At 38.4% G+C, this 21,740-nt stretch overlaps 1 protein-coding gene across 5 annotated transcripts in view; it reads right to left on the reverse strand.

Annotated features, from left to right (window-relative positions):
• ROBO1 (roundabout guidance receptor 1) overlaps window positions 1-21,740 on the reverse strand; it is a 1,123,873-nt gene that overhangs the window by 784,553 nt on the left and 317,580 nt on the right. Inside the window, exon 1 of one of the 5 annotated variants that reach the window (XM_078452895.2) lies at window positions 1,912-2,035. The exons of the other annotated variants lie outside the window; for them this stretch is intronic. Within the exon in view, the coding sequence (XP_078309021.1) occupies window positions 1,912-2,020 (109 nt within the window). The 5' untranslated portion in view covers window positions 2,021-2,035. Of the gene's footprint in view, window positions 1-1,911; window positions 2,036-21,740 lie in introns of those variants that run through there. 5 annotated transcript variants of the gene reach the window in all.

The following is a 21,740-nucleotide window of genomic DNA, read 5'->3' on the forward strand; positions in this document are numbered from 1 at the left end:
GAGTGCCTCCAAGAAAAAGTAACATATTGCATAGCCTCTGATTCATTTTGAGGATATTGTTTTAAAAATGGACAGAAAGCTCTGTCAGGAATTGGTATATGGGCTTTCCACAGTCAACTGGTTTACTTAAGGAGCTGTACACAGCAGAAAGCGTGCTGAATTAGAGGTCTAAACACTTCTGTTATAAAGCTATGTCTGTAAGTTAACTGGGTCAATGTTCTAGAGTCAGTCATTTAACTTTTTGGTATACCCGTTTCCTCTTTTTAAATGGAAGTATTCATATGCATCCTTGATAATCATGAGATTACTGTAGATATACTACCATATAATGGATATGAAAATGTTATAAACTTATCAGGCTAGACAGGTAAAAATTATAACAAATATTATGGAATAGAGAGATTAGATTTAAGTCCAAGGTATAAAGTAAAACGGATGCATCTTGGACTTTGGGGAAAAGTGAATTCCTCCTTTAGAACTCTCCAGTGGGGATACAAAATTTAAACTTCACGGTCCCACCTTAGAACATTGAGGGAGAACATTACCAGAGAAGAAATCATCAATAAGACCAATAACCTATTTGTAAATATCGGACACTTAGGTAAGCCTTTTATAAATCACAAGAGGCAGAAAAAAGAGACAGATTAAAGGAAAAAAGAGAAAGGAAGACAAAAGGCCAGTAATAACTGATTACTGTGAAATTTGACTGGAAGCTAAGTGGTTAAATTTGTAACTTTTCCAGCTTGTGTGTAGCTTCCGGTTTTCATTTATCATTCGATCGGAACATTCCAGGTCCTACTCAAGTCAGTAAAACAGAACCATAAATTGGCCAAAGACACGATTGAAGCAAAAGACACAGCTTAGCAATTAGCTTTAAGGTTACTTAGAATCTTCTGGGGGAAGTTCCAGTGAAATAAGCTCATCGGCATGCCTCCAATGAGCATTCAATGACATGTAAAAGAAGTAATCCTCCAGATTTCTGGGTCTGTTTCTACATCTCTTTTTTGACAAGAGACTTAGAGAAGAGGAATACTTTTACTTCTAAAATTGGATAAGATGAATAAATCTATGTGTAAGCTTTCTACACACATACACACACACACACACACACACACACACACACACACACACAGAAGTGGGGTCTGTGGTGGCTGATAGGATGGTAAAAAGGAGAAAGGACAGTGGCTGAATTTGGCCAATTAGCTCAGAGGGAAACAAATGTCAAATGCATTTCCCTGTCTTCCAATGATACCAGAAACAGATTCAGTTATCAAACTATAACAGTAATGTAAACTCTATATGCCTTAAGTACATAAACAAATGTAATGGTGAAACTGTGGAGGTCTTGCATTTTCATAGGCACAGAATAAAGGACTTACTGACTCTACAGAGTGATCCATGTATCGACCTGCAACTCCCGACTGTAAAGCTTCAACTCTTAAGTTATTCAAATCAGAGTTCCTACGACATTTGCTATTTTTAACTTTCCTTCCTTATTACCCTCAAAACAGGATGCTTAGATGTAGGAATCGTATTAGACAACTAGTACTTGAATATCAACAAATGTCAGCAACATATTCGAACTTTATGTAGAAGAAGTAATGTTAATTTACATACATGGCCTTTGGATCTATCTGCTCAGTCTTTACAAGTGGCAGGGATTGTAAGAGTTAATGAAGAAAGCCAAGCAAAAGTCTTGCAATGAAATACAGAACAATATTGCAGATGTGTGGAGCCTATGGAAGGTGGAGCCCATTTATTCTGCATGCATATTTAATGTGTAAAATTATTTTTAAGTCTTAAAACAACCTCTTGGAAATGCTGTGAACTGCAAAGCTAGGCAGATCCGATACATTCTAAAATATAAAGGAGAAAGAAATGCACCAAGAGTAAAAATTCCTGGTTACTCACGATTCTTTTCACCTCTCCACCTTGACCCAGCTTTCATTCTGCCCGAGACACCCACAGGAGAAGTTATTTCTGCCAGCGAGAGCAGCAGCATCAGTAACAGCACAGCCATGCCAGGTAAAAATAACCTCTATGGAGAGTCCTGTCACAGACGAACCTGAGGCTTTTGCTGGGAATAGAAACCTGGAGCCAATCCTGTCATTTCATTTAGCACAAATGCAAAAATGCTGCTTTCCCCATAAATTTTCAAAACGCAGGTACATCCTCATCAGTCTCTCCATTCGAATTATGCAGGAATGTTAAAAAAAATAGGAGGGATGTAAACCCTTCCTCTATACATAAGCAAAATGTCAGGAGAGAGAGAAGCTGACAATTTTCTTTGGTCTTTCTGCAGCTACCAGTTCCTAACCCACTCCTGCCAGCTCTCACTTCTTCCAAATGTTTGTCAACATTTTTCATAACCTGATAACAAGAAAAAGCTGAGATTTCAGTATTTTCCCACCTACCCATTTCTGTACCACAGATTATAGTACTTGACGAACCCGAATATTTAATTTTGGCACTGCAAACACACCTTTCAACCAGAGGTGTTGTTAAGCAAAGGAGGGAAAAAACACTTGTTCGCAAAACTCTATGTAGCATCCTGGAGAAAGGATTAGATATATAAATATATGCTGGTAAGACATGATAAAAATACCTCTGAAAAAAAGGGAGTGGTAAACAATCATCTTTCCTACTTAGCTTGTACTATGTGATTTTTATATTCAGAGAATAATGCAAAAAAAAAAAAAAAACAATCTGCCAAAAATATCCCAAATCCATAAAGAAGGGCAAAGTGTAATGTATGTTGCATATTCGAGGATCATCTGCATTGTGTCATAAACACTTGTTTGCTTGTAAATACATGTTGGTCTATTCTATCTCTCCTGCTTCCTGCAAAATGATTTTCATCACCTCTAAGCTGAGCATAGTTTTTAGTAAAATCATACTTCTCATTTTTACAATTAAATCTATTTCCTATGGACAACTTGCAATATTGTCTTCCCTGCCATGACATAAGAAGCTGGCCTTCACCTTGGGGCCAAATTTCTTTCTGTCTTTAATAATAAAACCCATTTTATTCTCCTAAGGACATTATAGAACAATAATATACATACATGTTTTTTATCAAGCATAAGCTAGTTTAGAATCCTGCTAAACACTTGACATTAGAATATGCTACAACCTGACCTACTTCTACAGTTAAATAGTTCCAAGAGCTGCCAAAACATATTTCTAAAACACATACCTGAGGATGTGCTGTTTACTGGTAGTCCCCTGCACTGCAGCAAAGGAGAGGGAAGAATGGACGAGTCTGCAGCAGCCAAGCAGATAACGTAAAGTGATGAAAAGGGCTGAGTGGAGGACAAGAGGGAGAGGTGGGGACTGTGGCATGTGCAGAGACAGTTCTGTGAAAGGTGGCAGCCGCCACTCAACTTCAGCTGCATGTTACCACCTCACGGGGGGCCAAGTGTTTCCAATTTTGACGAGAAGGTGAAAATTCAGATTGTTCGGAGGAAACTCCTCGTAACAAAATGAAAAAAAGGAAAAAATTTTGAACGCAAAAATGACCCAACCCTAAACTTTTTCATTAGTCATATGAGACAGAGCATTCTGAATCTGGTTCTAACTTTAATTTTCCAGGCTCTTTGATTCAAGAGATGTTCTTTGAATTTCTATAACATACAGATATATTATTAACAGCAAATATCCATATACTAAGCTCATAGTTAAAAGGGAGAAACATATTTCAACAAATAATTTTTCATGTCATATGATAAATGCAGTGAAAATCCATATACAATTTTTGTGGAATTACAGAAGAGAAAATGTCTGACTGACTAGGGGCATTAAGGAAGGCTTTTTATTTTTTTCTCATTCCTATTATAAGCCATAAGATCTAGCCATACTAGGAAACTCCCTGTTCTCCAAAAGAACATGAACTTCTAGACTGTCAGGTCTTTTTACACATTATCTTTCTACTTGAAATACCTCTTTTTCCCATCACTACTTTGTATAATCCTATTAAAGCTTAATTGCTTAATATAAGTTTATCTTTTCAGATGTCCTCAGGCATAATTATTCATTTTTCTCATGACTTATTCACCTGGAAGTAGATCTCAGAAATTATTTTAAAACTTAAATATGTGTGTGTGTGTGTGTGTGTGTGTGTGTGTGTGTGTGTGTGTGTGTTTTCAATACAAGGTGTATGTATACCTCACTGTGGGCCTGACTATATTATATTTTCTATATATTCTTAAATTTAGTAGTGATTGTAATGATTGCTATACACAGAAGAAACTTACTAAAAGTTTGAATTGATGGTACATTTTGAGTTGGTAAGTCTTAATTTTTTTAATGTTTTTTAAACAAATTTTTAGGGGCGCCTGGGTGGCTCAGTCGGTTAAGCATCAGACTTCGGCTCAGGTCATGATCTCATGGTCTGTGAGTTCGAGCCCCACGTCGGGCTCTGTGCTGACAGCTCAGAGCCTGGAGCCTGTTTCAGATTCTGTGTCTCCCTCTCTCTCTGCCCCTCCCCTGTTCACGCTCTGTCTCTCTCTGTCTCAAAAATAAATAAACGTTAAAAAAAATAAAAAAAAAATTAATGTTTATTTATGTTAGAAAGAGAGACAGAACATGAGAGGGGAAGGACATAGAGGGAGGGAGACACAGAATCCGAAGCAGGCTCCAGGCTCTGAGCTAGCTGTCAGCACAGAGCCCAACACGGGGCTCAAACCCACAAACTGTGAGATCATGACCTGAGCGAAGTCAGCCACCCAGGCGCCCCAATGTTTACTTATTTTTGAGAGAGACACAGTGTGAGCAGGGTCAGGGAAGGGGCAGAGAGCGAGGGAGAGACACAGAACTCGAAGTGGGCTCCAGGCTCTGTGCTGTCAGCCCAGAGCCCCACGTGGGGCTTGAACTCACTAACTGTGAGATCATGACCTGAACCAAAGTCGGATGCTTAACCGACTGAGCCACCCAGGTGCCCCTGAGTTGGTAAGTTTAAAATTAAAATATAACTCTTTAGAATAGCCAGGATAATTTCTTTCATGCTCTGGACATGTGTTTACTTATATGTTATTATTTGCTTTCCTTGGGCATTAGTATTACAAGATGTTACAGATAAATAGGAAACCATATTCCTATTTATTCTCTTTCATTTAAAGTCAATCCTAGCAACACATTAGTATCCCAGATCCATGAAGAAGGGCAAAGTGTAATGTATTTTGGGTATTTGAGGATCATCTGCATTGTATCATAAACACTTGTTTGCTTCGTAAATACATGTTGGTCTACTCTGTCTCTCCTGCTTCCTGCAAAATGATTTTTATCACTCCTATGATCCATACTACACTAGTAAAAACTTGAAACTTACGTTCTATATTAACTTTCAGGTCATGAGAATTAGGAGACCATCAAAAGAGAGCAACTATGAATACAGGATGTACATTTATTTATATGTCATCATGGGCTTTACTTGACCATTAGTATTACAAGATGTTACAGATAAAAAGGAAATCCTAGTTAACATTGTAAGACCAGTTTTCTAATCTGCAGACACATTCTAAGACCAGCTTTCAAATATGCAAACATTTTAACAGAAAGGCAATGAGGATTATCAGCAAATGGGCCTGGTCTGCTCTAAAATTACAAATTGGTACAAAAGCAGTTATTTGGCAGTCACATCCTAAATTCCACATGTCTGTGGTTATTTCAACTTAAGACATTAAATAGAAAAAGTGCATTTCTTCACCTTCCCTTCCTTCTTTCTCCAAGCACTGCCTCCACTTGGCTGAGCAAACACACTTTGGTCTGAGCCAGTGAGTCGAGCAATCTCATTCTTCATAAGTGAAAATGATCAGTACCATCATGTCAACTAGTCAAATAAGTCAATCCTGACCCAAGGAAATTAATGGGAGCAGTCCAATCCTCCTATTCTCCTATCATTCATTCATTCAACAAATGTTTTCTGAACATCCGACATGTGTCAGGAACTAGGCTAATTACTGAGGAGTTGCAACCAGTTCATTGATGTGGTCACTGTTCTCGTGGGGCTGATATTCTAGTTACTGGAAATGGACACCATATAATACAATCCCACCACTAGATGAAGTGAAAGGAAAGATTTCAAACAGAGATATAATAGGGGGATTAGTTTAAAGGTTCGTTGAAGAAGTAATGCAGAAGCAGAGACAGGATGAATACGCATACACAAGACAAAAGTAGGAAAAGCAGAAAATAGGCCCAGCCAGATAGAAAACTTACACAAAAATTTCTCAGGCATAAAAGAGCTTGGCACACATGAGGAAGAAAGAATAGCTAGGGAGGTAAGGAGAAACCTTTTCTGTTTGGGCCCTGGAAGCTATGTTAAAGATTCTGAACTTTATTCTAAAGTTTTAAGAAGAAATGGATTTTGCACTAAAAGGTTATTTTCCTTTCAACAAAGAATAAGTTGGAGGGTGTCGAGATGGAAGGGGGTGACTGGTTAGGAAACCGTCTCCTTATTAAGTGATAGTAGTGATAGAAATAAAGAAAAATAAATAGAAAATGAATAGATGAGAAACACATTCTGAAGGCAGAGTCAATAAGAGTGGGTGATGAATTGTACACAGAGACTGAGGGAAAGGGGGCTCCAAGGTTGATGCTGACTTTTGGGATGGACATCTTGGAGTGGAGCCATCTAAGCAGACCGGAAAATCAAAGGTGAAGAAAAGGGTCTTTTGAACTTAGCATTCTTTTTTGTTGTTGTTGTTCAATAACTTTCTAAAATATCCCTATCACTTCAAACCAAATAGGGAAGAAACACTGAACGTTGTGTGAGTAGAAAAACAAATACCAGTATAAGAAATAAGACCTTATATCTGGTGAGAAATGACATATTCGTCTAAACATATAAAAGCCTTAATTCTCTAGAAGGACGATGTGTGGTTTTTGTTGTTTTTTTATATTAAATATAATTTATTGCCAAATTGGTTTCCATACAACACCCAGTGCTCATCCCAACAGGTGCCCTCCTCAATGCCCATCACCCACTTTCCCCTCCCTCCCACCCCCCATCAACCCTCAGTTTATTCTCAGTTTTTAAGAGTCTCTTATGGTTTGCCTCCTTCCTTCTCTGTAAATTTTCCCCCCTTCCCTTCCCCTATGGTCTTCTGTTAAGTTTCTCAGGATCCACATATGAGTGAAAACATACGGTATCTGTCCTTCTCTGACTTCACTTAGCATAGTACCCTCTAGTTCCATCCACGTTGCTACAAATGGCCAGATTTCATTTTTTCTCATTGCCACGTAGTATTCCATTGCGTATATAAACCACATCTTCTTTATCCATTCATCAGTTGATGGATATTTAGGTTCTTTCCATAATTTGGCTATTGTTGAAAGTGCTGCTATAAACATTGGGGTACAAGTGCCCCTATGCATCAGCACTCCTGTATCCCTTGGGTAAATTCCTAGCAGTGCTATTGCTGGGTCATAAGGTAGATCTATTGTTAATTTTTTGAGTAAACTCTGTACTGTTTTCCAGAGTGGCTGCACCAGTTTGCATTCCCACCAACAGTGCAAGAGGATTCCCGTTTCTCCACATCCTCGCCAGCATCTATAGTCTCCTGATTTGTTCATTTCAGCCACTCTGACTGGCATGAGGTGGTATCTCAGTGTGGTTTTGATTTGTATTTCCCTGATGAGGAGTGACGTTGAGCATTCTTTCATGTGTCTGTTGGCCATCTGGATGTCTTCTTTAGAAAAGTGTTTATTCATGTCTTCTGCCCATTTCTTCACTAGATTATTTGTTTTTCAGTGTGGTGTTTGTTGAGTTCTTTATAGATGTTGGATACTAGCCCTTTATCCAATATGTCATTTGCAGATTTGAATTAAATAAAGTACATTGGCTACAATGTGGTAAATGGATCTGAAGGGGCAATGGTTATAACTGGAAAACCAGTTAAGGATATCTCAGCAGCCCAGGCAAGATATGATATTGGTCTATGGTTCTCTCAGTAGAGATGGGCAGATGGACAGATTTGAAGGAAATGAAATTGATAAGACATGCTGTTGTTTTGTAGTTGGGAAACATGCATCCATAATTGTCATTTGTAAACAGTATGACCCAACCATAAGCAATACTAGTGGTTACTCCAACTATAAATTAACAATAACATCAATAATATGTGAGGTATCCCTATACCATATTTTATAGGGTAACACACTCGTCTAGAAGATAATGTCACAGCTATAACTACAGATTGTTTTTTTTTTAATTTTTTTAACGTTTATTTATTTTTGAGACAGAGAGAGACAGAGCATGAACAGGGGAGGAGCAGAGAGAGAGGGAGACACAGAATCCGAAACAGGCTCCAGGCTCCGAGCTGTCAGCACAGAGCCCGACGCGGGGCTCGAACTCACGGACCGTGGGATCATGACCCGAGACAAAGTCGGACGCTTAACCGACCAAGCCACCCAGGCGCCCCAATAACTACAGATTCTATTAAAAGATACATTTTATTCCCGTGGCACTTTGCAAACTGCTTTTATAAACATCACCTCCAGGGGCTCCTGGGTGGCTTAGTTGCTTAAGTGTCTGTGACTCTTGATTTCAGCTTAGATCATAATCACACTGTCCAGTCTGTGAAATCAAGCCCCGAGTGAGGCTCAGTATGGAGTGTGTAGCCTGCTTGGGATCCCCCTCTCTCTCTTTCTCTCTCTCTCTCTGTCTTTTTCTGTCTCTCTCTCTCCCTGTCCGTCCCCCTCCTCTCTCTCAAAATACATAAATGAACTTAAAAAAAATTACCTCCATTAATCCTCAAGCCAGTTTTGTGACATTAGTCTGACTGTTAATACGTTTTCAGTTGGAAAAAAAAAAACCTGGTAAGTGGAAACAAATAAACAAACAAAAGCCCCTGATGTTTGAAAGGTTAAAATACTTTTCCACCATCGAAGACATAGATTAGAAAATGGCAGATTTTCTGTGGTTTTAACATTTCCACAAATTCTTTAATATTCTTTCCTTCAAGAAGTGAGCGTGAATCCCTATTCCAGTGTATAAACTGGGATGTTGCTGAAAACAAGGTGGGAATGACGGCATGACTCTGAGATGAGGGTGTAAAGGACACTGGGGTTTCCTTCTTGTGCACCCTCTCTCTCCTTTAGACCATTCACTCTGGGGAAGCCAGCTGCCATCTTGTGAGGAAACGGGCAGGCTGTGGAGAGGCTCAGATGGCAAGAAACTGAGGTAGCAATCCCATAGCCAGCAAGCAACTGCGGTCAACCATGTGACTGAGCTGATGGAACATGATGCCTGTGGCCCTAGCTGATAGCTTGCCCGCAACCTCACAACACCCCATGCCCGAACTACCAGCCAACCTGTTTCAGATTCCTGATCCTCAGAAACTGTGCAAGACAACACATTTGTAGTTTTAAGCTGCTGAACTTTGAGAGTAATTTATTACATAGCAATAGATAACTACCATAACCTGGGTCACAACAACTCACTCCTTTCTTCTCAACGCAACTACCTGCAAAACCATGATTTCGATGTCACATCAGTTGGCCGGGAAAGGCCACGGCTACAACCATAACTGCCGTGAACCACATCACTTATGAATCTCCTCAAATGAGTGGGGTAAGGTGAAAATATATGAAGCCGAGGGACATCAACTGAATGAACTCTGTTCTAGTCAACACTATAGATTTGGGTTTGTGTTTTTTGTTTGCTTGTTTGTTTGTTTTGGTTTTTTGACTAGCAAAGTATTTTTGAAAATTTCCATTTCCGTTTGTTTACGCAGGCACATAGTCTGTAATTTTTTCACTCCAGCTAGGTGCTCATGCACATGTAGGTTACGAGTCTAGTTTCAGAATATACTTTATAACCAGATTATTACAAAAATGTCATCACTCTCTTACATAAAATTCTCTCTTTTTTAAAAATTACCTTTCTTAGATTTATTGAGATATAATTAACATGTAACATTGCATAAGTTTAAGGTGTACAATGTACAGTTATATATTGCAAAATGATTACCACCTCTGAGTTAGCTAATACCTGCATAATATCACATAAATACCATATCTTTTTGGTGGTGAGAATATGTAAGATTTGCTCTCTTAGCAACTTTCAAGTTTGTAACACAGTATTGTTACCTATAATTACTATGCTGTACATTGGATCGGTAGAGCTTACTCTAGAATAAGCTTCCATATAACTGGAAGTTTGTACTCTTTGACCAGCACCTCTCTTTCCCTCCCTGCCCCTGGTCACCATCATTCTCATCTCTGCTTCTATGACTTTGATAAAATGCCCTATTTCTAAGGGGCCTCTGCCTATCAGGCTCCAAGCATATCATCAGACACACTGTAGACCCTCAATAAATATCTCATATAAATGATTCATTGGTATCACTTTCACCTGGGAAGAACATCAACGTATGGAACAAACACTGTGAGTGGTGGTGTCCTGTGTTCTTTTCTTACTTTCTCCAGGAAGCCCTAAATTCATCCTTTGTACCTGCTTTTTAGAAGGACACCAGTGAATTTCTTTTTATGTCTTGGGAAAGAGGACTCCCCATTTCTTTAGAGCATCCCACCCACTGTTTGCTTTCTTGTTATCACATTACAATAATGAATACTATCATAGCACATCAGAGAAGGGAAAGAACTTAAAGCTCAACCACAATTAATTTTGTATCACCTCAAATGGATATAGATTTGATCTATAAAGATATATGGGGGCTAAAAATACTTTGGGAAAAAAGATTTCATTGTGTCCCTAATGCCATGATCAATGAGAAAATATTCAGCCATGACAGCCTCTCATTCTTTTCCACTGGTAATGAGAGCAGCTATTTATACATAGTCTCAATAATTGTTTAATTGAATGAATAAATTAACAAACAAATACAGAGAACTATTTTATGCAAATAACATTAACAGCAAATTTTAATTGGACACATGGGTACACACATTCGGCTACTAGCGTGTCAAAAATTCTTCCAGCAACTATACAAGACTGGCAGATACATACATTGATAGATGCATAGAGATACTGTGTTGGATACCAAACAGGTATGAGGCGTAACTATGCCCATAAACTCATGATTTGATCAGACAGCAAGAGAACTTAGAAAAAGAAACAAAAACACAAATGAATCAAGTTCTAAAGAATTAATCACTTAACGCCAAAGGAAACTGGGAAATAGATTAGGTATCCCGTAAGTGTGTACAGGAAGTTCTGACTTAAGCAGGACTAATATTAAAAGTTCATCAAGGACAAACGACGACCAGTGTTAGAATATTTGGTACAGGAGTAAAAAAAAAAAAAATGAGAAAAGAGACTTGGATATGCATTTGTAAGGACATGTGAAGAGGAATTCCTGTGGTTGGGGCTGACAGCATTTGTAAAAAGCCATAGTGAAAGGCAGGTTAGTATCACATAACCCACAATGCTTATTTGACGAGCATGGAGTTAAGTCTGAGAACAGGAAGAAAATGTTGCACGTTCCGAGCAAGGCCGTGTGAGGAAGAAGCCCCCCGCTACTGTAAACAGAGAGGTATAGTCTCAGCAAATCAGTAGATCCTTAATGTCTCATTAGACAAACAAAATGATCTCGGTCATGGATTAAACCACACCTGTTACATGTAGGAATCACCTGGCCATAGTATCACAGATTTCCCTTTCCTGAGTGTCAGGCATTCCACCCTCCAAAGGGTGACGAGTCAGTTTTTCAAGTAGATTCGAAGGCTGTGTCTGTGTAAATGAATAACTGGAATCTGAACATAAGAAACTAAAGAGTGTCTTTAATTTAGCTTGTGTCTTGTGAGCTCCACTCCCAGACCCTGGGTCCATCTTGCATGCATAGTTCTGGTTAAAGTGAAAAAGGCTTATTTTGAATTCTGACTCTGTGGTCTGATTTACTGAAAATGTAATCCTATGAGAGGGTTTGGGGCCCATTAATTGGGAATTGATGACAGGGAATTGATGTTCATCTTGCCACTTCTCTGGAAAATGCATCAGAAAAGGAGACTACAGATTATCATTACGCAGGAGGCATGGTTGCACCATGGTCAACGCATATCTGGCATTTACACTTCAATATCACTGATTAAGATTTGTCCCAAATAGACTAATTTTCAGAAAGACTAACTTTTTGAAGATTAACTTTTTGAGTCTGGCTGTAATCTTTCCATAATGAAATAATAGAGAGAGCTATAATGTATATGACTATCCATCAGATAAACAGTATTTCCAATATTTCTAATTCTTATCCATAAAATGTCCTACTGGCCTTCTGATAAACCATTGGAAAACATGACAGCATTGACAGGAAAATGAAGTCTACTGCTAGAACTCAAATATAAATACTCATGATACTAAAAACCATGTGCCACTTTGTATGACATCAGATTTTATTTAACTCATTCTAAATATACCAATATTTTCCTACCTGAACAGGTGTTTCAGAATTCACAGTATTCTGCATTTTTAGTACAGTAACAGTCAAAGCCATAATTTTTATCACTGACAGAGGAATTGAAAAGTTTATACACACAGGAACATTGAGTAGTTAATATTGATGAAAAATAGAATGCTTTATTTGAATTAATTTTCCACTTATACGAGAATCAACTAGAGAACCTTCAACTCATGTTAGTAAAACATCTCTATCATAGGTCTTACCAATAAGTATTTAGGCTAGCATACCAAATTTAGTTTTCCAATAATAACTGAGACTTTGGTGACCCCTGAATTTCATCAGTGTTCTTGCACAGAACTGGAAATGTGTCCACTGGTCAAAAAAAGAGTGCCCCGGAAAAACTTGTGGTAGTGTTTGCAAAAATGACTGCAACAGCTGTTGGCAATCTTAAGGCTCACTTCATGTTGCTCTGGCAATCCTCCTATGGAGAGGTCAAGTCTATTTCAACACCACTTGCAACTGGATTAGCCTTGTGACTTATTTTCACCAATGGAATGTAGCAAAAGTGACACGTGGGGCTTGTGTGGTTGGGCCTCTGCTTTTGTTTTTTTGGAACTCGGCCTGGAGACCACAAAAGGCATCTGGTCTATCCTACTGGGGGTAGAGGGCCCATGAGGAGACAGAAGACTGAGCCACTGTAGCCCGCAGCTTGCACCAGCTACCAGACATCAGAGCGAGGCATCATCCACCCCAGCTGTTAGCAGCAGTATGTTTCCTGCATTGGGACTCTCTGAATCAAATCCATGAATGCTCAACTCTGTATTTTATTTAACCTCTTTTTGCCCTTCATTTTCTGCTCTGTAAAATGAGGAGAACAATGCTATTTACCTGCAGCGTGGTTGAGAATACTCAACGACTAAATGTGATGAAATATCTTAAAAAATTACCCGGGATAAAGCAAACATTAATAAAATGTTAGCAAGCAACATTATTGTTGTTGTTATTGCTGCTGTTGCTGCAACGTTGATTTGTCTTTTACAGAAAACAAACAAACAAACAAACAAAAAAACACTGAGACTCAGAGAGATTACATGTTTTTCCCAAAGCCCAAGAGCTGTGGAACTAAAATCCAGATCCAGATTTTTTGTTCCAGGGTCCAAGTCATTAACTACCACAGTTCTATATTCACGCTGTGACTCTGCTTTATTCAAGACACCTTGTGCCAACCATTGTGGTCAATGATTTCATATATATAATATCATTAATATTTTAATTAGCTTAGTGTAACTAAATTAAGCATTTTAATATGACTTGGCACAACATGCCAGGCTCCCTACTTGTCTGGCATTATCTTCTATGACTCCTTCCCTCCTACTCACCCCAGATTTCAACCCATATTTTCTGTGCCATCTCTGTGTGCTATTCTCTCTGGTTGTGATGATCTTGCCCTCCTATTTCTGTAATAAGTTTTACAGTTACTTTTAGTATCTGGTCCGCCCCAACATTTCCTCCTCTGTGAAGGGCCACATTGTTATTCTTTGAAGGCTATTAAGTATTCTCTCTGCTCCTATAGTTATTATCATTGCCAAAATGATATTCGGTTTAGAAGTTTTGTTTAATTATGTGTTTCCCACTAGACTGTGAGTTCATAGGAAGCAGGGCTGTGTCTTACCTATCTTTATATTCATGGACTTCAATAAATACCCACAGGATATACCCATTTTTGTGGCACAATGCATACAATTTAGGTTCATATGCTTCCTTTCTTGTGTTGGTATTTGTATTCATTTTTTGATGTTCTATAGTGAAAACTGCCACTTTAGATTCTAGAGGAGGATACTGGTTCAATGTAAAAACCCGGGTTTAGAGTCAGACTGTGGGGTGCCTGGATAGCTCAGTCGGTTAAACGTCTGATGCTTGATTTCAACTCAGGGCATGGTCTCATGATTCCTTAGGTGAGTCCTATGTGAGACGCTGTGTTGACAGCATGGAGCCTGCTTGAGATTCTCTCTCTCTCTCTGTCTCTCTCTCTCTCTCAAAATAAATAAGTAAACATTAAAAGAAAAAAAGAGTCAGACTGTGCTCAGACCAACTCCATCAGTTTTTAGCACGGCTGCCTTGGACAAGTGGTATCGATGCTACACTTGAGTTTCCTTCTGTACACTGGGAAAAAAAGAGCCATAATGCAGAATTCACCTCTGTATATGTATTCAAATAAGTGTGAAGGTGAATTGCATCAATATATATAAAGTGAATTCAGTATGTAATGGCTTAATTTTCTGTAGAAATTACTATCATTAAGGAAGACTTTATGAGTAAAGCTTCGTTTTGCAAGTTTTGTTCTGCTGTCCTGTGAAAATTAGTTAAGTACACTCTAGTGAATGTACTATTTTTAAAACTTAACTAATTTGCTTTTCTCTGTATTGTTGTTATTGTTATTATTTTGTTCTTGAATGTTCTGATCTTTCAAAAACATGGCATAAGTCAACTCAAAAGTTAATATTCTATAAATATAAATAAAATAGTTAAATACCTAGGGGTAAATTTAACCAAGGAGGTGAAAAACCTGTACTGTGAAAACTAAAAAAACACTGATAAAGAAATGGAAGATGACACAAACAAACGGAAAGACATTCCATGCTCATGGATTAGAAGAAACAATATTGTTAAAATGCCCATGCTACCCAAAGAAATCTATGGATTTCATGCAATCCCCATCAATATACCAACAACATTTCTCACGGAAGTAGAACAGACAATTCTAAATTGTGTATGGAAGTACAAAACACCTGAAGAAGCCGAAGCAATGTTGACAAAGAAGAACAAAGCTGGAGATATCACAATTCCAGATTTCAAGATATACTAGAAAGCTTTAATAATCAAAACTGTATGATACTTGCACAAAAATAGGCACATGGACCAATGAAACAGAACAAGAGTCCAGAAGTAAACTTGTGCATGTATGGTCAGTGAATCTACAACAAAGGAGGTGAGAACGGAGAGGAGACAATCTCTTCAACATACAATGCTGGGAAACTGGGCAGCTACATACAAAAGAATGACACAGGATCATTTTCTTACACCATAAACAAAAATAAATTCAAAGCAAATTAAAGACCTAAATGTGAGACCTGAAACCATAAAACTCCTGGAAGGAAACATAAGTAGTAATTTCATTGACATTGGTTGTAGAAATATTTTTCTAGATATGTCTCCTCAGGCCAGGAAAATGAAAGCAAAATTAAACTATGAGGACTGCATCGAAATAAAAAGCTTCTGCACAGCAAAGGAAACCATCAACAAAATGGTAAGATAACCTACTGAATGGAAGAAATATTTGCCAAGATATATTTGATAAGGGGGTTACATTCAACATATTTAAAGAACTTATAGAACTCAATGCCAAAAAGCCCCCACAAATAATGGGATTAGAAAATGGGTAAGAGGCCCAAATAAACATGTTTCCAAAGAAGACACACAAATGTCAGACACATAAAAAGTTGCTCACCATCACTAATTTAATGGGGAAATACAAATCAATACCACAATGAGATAGCACCTTACATGTGTCAGAACAGCTAAAATCCAAAAGGCAAGAAATAACAAGTGTTATTAGGATGCACAGAAAAAGGAAACCTCATGCACAATCAGTGGGAATATAAATTGGTACAGCCACCCCTCCCAATCTTCAGGGTACATGGACTCGATTCTACACTGGATTTGACTCCTTTACCCCAGTCACTTTGTGAGAATGGAAAATAAAATAGTGCAGGTGGGTCACAGAAAACATTTTAACTAGTAATAGAAACAATGTAGCCAGGGCATTTCTGGCTTTAAATTGATTAAGGACTTAAAATAACTGGAAACTATGCTAATGACAATATGTATCCCTTTGCAAAGGGTGTGTGACAAACATGTAAGTTCAAAAACCTGTGTTAAGTACTTCAGCTGATGTCTAATTACTTTAACCATCTTCAGGGGGATTGTACCTTTCAGTATTTCACTACACAAAATACAAATATTCATTTATTGCCATGTTTGTTAAAATGTTTGAATCAGTACCCTTGTGTGGAAAAGGTACAGAATAGTACAAAGGAATCAGAGATTTTCCAATGACTTTAGAAACAGGATGACCTGATGACAAATGAGGGCTCTACCTAAATCCAAGTTGGATGTTGAAATCAGAATTTGCTTCGGTTTTGGAAGATGTCACACCTAAGTCCCCATACTATCTTAGAGCTATTTCTATAATTCTTAAACAGAGCAAAACAAGTGTGTGAGGATATAATAATGAAGTGCAATCAAGACTTCTCTAGGTTTGTTTTCTGTGTGTGTGTGTGTGTGTGTGTGTGTGCGCGCGCGTGCGTGTGTGCGTGTGTGTGTTCCATGTGGTCAAACTCCCACTCACCAAGAATTCTTCCTCCCCCCCCCCCCCCCTTGAAGGGAGCTGAGAGAATTACCTATTCTGCTCAAGGGTCTAATATATTCTGAAACAAACTTATGAATTACAATGAAAAGAAGCACTCAAAACCAAATAGAATCAATGCATAATATTAAGGAAATAAAAATAAATTAAATTAAATCAGAATTCTGGTTTCATCATTTGCAGACTAAGAGGAATTTGGAAATAAGCGGGATCAACCCCATGTTTCAGAAATGGGAAGATAACCCTTCCTACAAATAAAATCTCTAGGGTTGTCAAAATCTCCTTTTTTTACTACTAAGGAAACTTTGGGTTATACAGTGCCAGTCTTTACATTCACATTAAAGTGAAAATATTCATAGGAAGTACTGACATGTTAAATTGTTATCACACTTCCATAAAGTGTGAAATCTCAAGAGACAGCTTTGCAGTGTTAGAAGGCCTACGTTCAGATCGTGATGATACCACTTATGGATAAAGAGATCTGGGTAGGTCATTCTTCCTAGGAGAACCTGTTTTCTCACCTGTGATATGGACATATTAAGAATGCGTGGCTCATCGAATTTTTGTGTGGCTCAATTGGTATGACGCATGGGAATATGATTTTTGACTGTAAATGAACATAGCAGTACTATTTGTATTAGTTTTCCTAAGAGCAGAACACTGAACAATTTAGCATTTAGCATTTTGATGAAAAATGTAGAGTATCTTTGAGGAAATATAATGTGGAGATCCACAGGCACAAATGCATGGAAAACCTCTGATTAGTAAAATTGCAGGGAAGGGTAAATATAGGAATGGATATGGAGGAGATGAAAAATGTCAAAAATAGTTCTTGCAGAATTCTCCCAAGTGGCCATGTTAATATCCAGTTTTGTCCATATGATTTTCCTTCCTTCTTGGTCAGGATTCCATTTTTGTTTCTGTGCAATTATGCCTTGCATACATCTTCAGTGACATTATTCTTGAATTTGCTTCTGTTATAGACATCTCTAAAGCCACATTTTTAGTAGTCAGATGGCTGCATGTGGTTTCAGAGACAGTGGTCCGTGCTCTTGCTCCTAGTATTTTCCTATACTCTAAATAACAAATTAAATATATAAAAATACATGGAAGATATATTCAGATATACGTGACCTGGAAGAAGATGACTCTGTTCTGGTCTGGGTTAGTCTGAGATTTCCCTCATGCTACTCATGCATAAATTTATTCACTGGATTCACATCTGAACAACTATTTAAGGCTGGTTCACATTGAACAATACCTGAACCAGGCCAGTCTTCTGGTTTCATACCATTCAGAAGTTACTGCACAATCCATAAGCAAATCCAAATGATCCATTAGCCATTTGTTTATTCGTGCATTCAATAAATATGCAAGGGTTCACAATGTACCTCACCCGGCTTTTGGAATAGGAGACATAACAGTGTACGACCAAAAGAGAAAGCCCTGGCTCTCATGGAGCTTACATTTGATTCTCCTTTGTCTTTTCACGAAGATACACAAAAACATCCAAACATGGTGCTTCCCAACACCACAACCCATGATGAAGGAGCAACTCAGGAGGCAATGTGTTTACTGACTTGATCTAAGGGAAACCAATCCAGTTTGGCCAATTATCTCTGTGAATTATATCTGTGAAGATGTATTGGGTTAGTTCGATTGTAACTTTTAAGAATATGAATTAAAACACAAAGAGACAATGCAGAGAACACAAGAATGGAGATTAAAAGGAAATGAAGTAAAAAGAGATTTTTTTAGAGAGCAGAGGTCATGCTAGGAGTCAGTAGAAAGCCGGGAAAGAACAAATAAACCATGAAACTGAGGAGAGCAGAAGTTAGGGAAACCAGCAGATGGAGATGTGCTCCTGAGATACGTACAACCCCCCAGCATTCTAGAACTAGGCTTCACCTGACCCAATCATAAAACAATTCATACACTTCTTGAGGAGCGGCTTTCATATTATTTCTGCTTTTCCTGAGGAATATTACTGGGAAGCAATGCATATGTGTCCTTATAATAAACTCTGATTATTGGTGCTACCTTGGGTTGGATTTCTTCATCTTGCAACAAATAGATTAAATTAAACAAAGGGAATATCTGCTAAAGGTGCATATAATTATTCCCTTCCATTTCAACTATGCACCCCTTCACATTTTATGCATTCATTAATATGTACATTTATACAGATGACATGGAGAACAAAATCCTGGAAAAAATTGTTAGAAAATGAACAATGTTTCCTTGATAATGCAGTATCCTTTTAAATGATAATTTATTTCAATTGGTCTATTCAAGAGGCTACCATAACTGCTTTATAAATAAATGGTGTTCAAGTGACACTGAGAACAAAATGCTTAAACATCCTTGATCTACAAAAACCAGAGGAGATACTGAAATGTTATGACAGTTCAGGTTTCTACCTGATTTAGCATTCTTTTCAACGGGCCCCACTACTGTACCGCAGAGCAGAAATAAAGGTGGAGAAGACCAGTGACTGGTTAGAGGTTCCAGATTTCCCCTAGTTAGCATCAGACACAAAAAAAATCCATGAGAGATGTCAAGTTTTATGTTGATAAATTCTACATAATGCACACACTCGAAATCTCCTGAAAAAGTCAATACCATGGAAGGAGAGCAGTGTGGGGCACCTGGACACACGCACACAGAAGAGGTTCTAAAACGTGGGTGATACAGACCAGACCAGAATCCTGGAGATCATTTTTCTGGCCACAAATCTGGAGGAAATTAGAAATAAAGACCTGGATTCCACACTGTCTTGCTTGTTGTTGGTGCACTGTTTGGTGCTCTGATAAGTGTATATATTTTGGACGCATGCCATTATTGATGCAACAGCCTTTCTCAAAATTTTTTTTTTAATTCTTCACAAAGTTTTCTTTGAAAATCATTTGAGATTTTACAGAAATCTAGGCAGAGTGCCCCCCTACCTGTCTATGTTTATTTAGCCCCCAGAATGAGCGGAAGAGGTAAGCATGCCACCGTTGATGAATTCAGTTTAGATGTACTATTGTTACATAACACATATTGGAAGTTTCACTCCGAATTTTTATGAAAAAACAGAAAGGGTGAAAATAGTCTTGCATCAACACCTGATAAAAATATTAACATAAGAGAGAAGATTCAATGCTTTTTTATATATTGTCACTTAACACAAATAATATACATAAAGCACGTGATCTCAGGTTTCTTAGATACCAATATGATCATCATGTCTTTTCCTTTTTCTTCATATATTTCTATCATGCCTATCTCCAAAAATGCTGTTATACCTAGAAACAGCTTCATTGTTTTCCTCTTTGTGTTCAACTAAATTAGAAGAAAACAATCTAAAGCAGTTTTAGGGAAAAATTGTTTAAACTATACACTCTCAAAAAAATAGGCCCTAACCACTTTCCAAACTAATTAATCAAAATATGAAAACAAATAATTCTGGGCAACATGCAGTTGCCAAACTACTCGGTGTCTATCAATTGTTGTGAGCAGTTTTATATAATCTGCAAATAAAAATACAAGGCCTATTTCAATGATTCCATTAAATCCTTCTCCTGCTTTTAATAAAAACATGTCATGTTCTATTTCTTTCTCAGATTAAATAGAATTTTGTTTGTGTTTGGAGTTTGACTCTTTCAACCTCTGTTCTTATTCTCCAAGATTGAAGTTATTTTTTTTTTCTGATTATATTCAATCCAAACCTCACATGATTTGCAGAAAACAGCTCCTGTTTGGATAGGGATTATGTCAATACAGGAAAAAGAGGGCAACTTGCACATATGAATGGCTATTGTATGCACTTACTAATGGTATTTTCTCCAGTTCCTGGATGCTAACTTTATAGTTTATGTTCTGCTCAAGATGCCTTTCAATGCTGTCCCTAAAAAGACAGTTTCTAGAATTCTATTTTTCTGCAGGGTGGCCAATTCTGTATTAGCCCTCACGCCTATTTTATCAGTAAATGGAGAGGCAGTAGAACATTGTGTTTGCGGGGGGCAATCTTTCAGCCACATTGTCTAGGTTTGAATATCACAGTCTGGCACTTGTAGGCTGAGACGACTTGGGCAAGTTACATGCCATTTTCTGGCTTTCAATTGCATCATTTTAAAAATAAAGATGATAGCAATAGCATCCATCTCATGCATCTCTGTGATTATGAAATGAATTTAAAATATACATAGTGTTGGGTCGCCTGGGTGGCTCAGTCGGTTAAGCGTCCAACTTTGGCTCTGATCAGGATCTCACGCTTGTGAGTTCGAGCCCTGCATTGGGCTCTATGCTAGCAGCTCGGAGTCTGGACCCTGCTTCAGATTCTATGTCTCTCTCTTTCTCTGCCCCTTCCCTGCTCGCACTCTGTTTCTTTCTCTCTCAAAAATAAGCAAACATTTAAAAAAAACCTGCTTAAAAAATATACAAAGTGCTTTGCATTATAATGTCTGCCTCATCCAGTGGGCCCCACCCAATAATCTGAGCAAGGAGGAGGGGGTAGACTGCCTGGTGCTGCACCTGGGGGGTTGGCTGGGGCGTGGGGGGGTGGAGGGCAGGGAGGTGCAGCTGGAAAAGATGAGCAGACAGGACATGGATGAATGGATGAGCTCTCAGTCCTAAACCAAGATGGCTTCCTACTCCCAACTGGCCTCAGCTCCCTGGCCCACCTGCTGCTGCTAGACATCATCGAATTCAAGGCATCCAGCTGGAAGATGACCTCAGCTGCCCACAAGTATTAGCAGAGCAAACTCTCTGACTGGCCTCCAGATCAGGCTTCGTCGTGAGCAGCACGAGCTTTTCATCACCCACCTCCCACCTTGGCCACAGACTCTTTGCCTCTCCCAAAGATGTCTCCCTTCTAGACTTTCAACAGCTCCCAAGGTGTCTTCCGCTTCTACCAAAGTCGTGCCCTAAGCACCTCCCTCCCTTATTCAGGGCCTGGGGCAGATACGAAACAG

This window comes from Panthera onca, chromosome C2 (genome assembly GCF_046562875.1).
Source record: "Panthera onca isolate mPanOnc1 chromosome C2, mPanOnc1 haplotype 2, whole genome shotgun sequence".
Taxonomy (NCBI): domain Eukaryota; kingdom Metazoa; phylum Chordata; class Mammalia; order Carnivora; family Felidae; genus Panthera; species Panthera onca.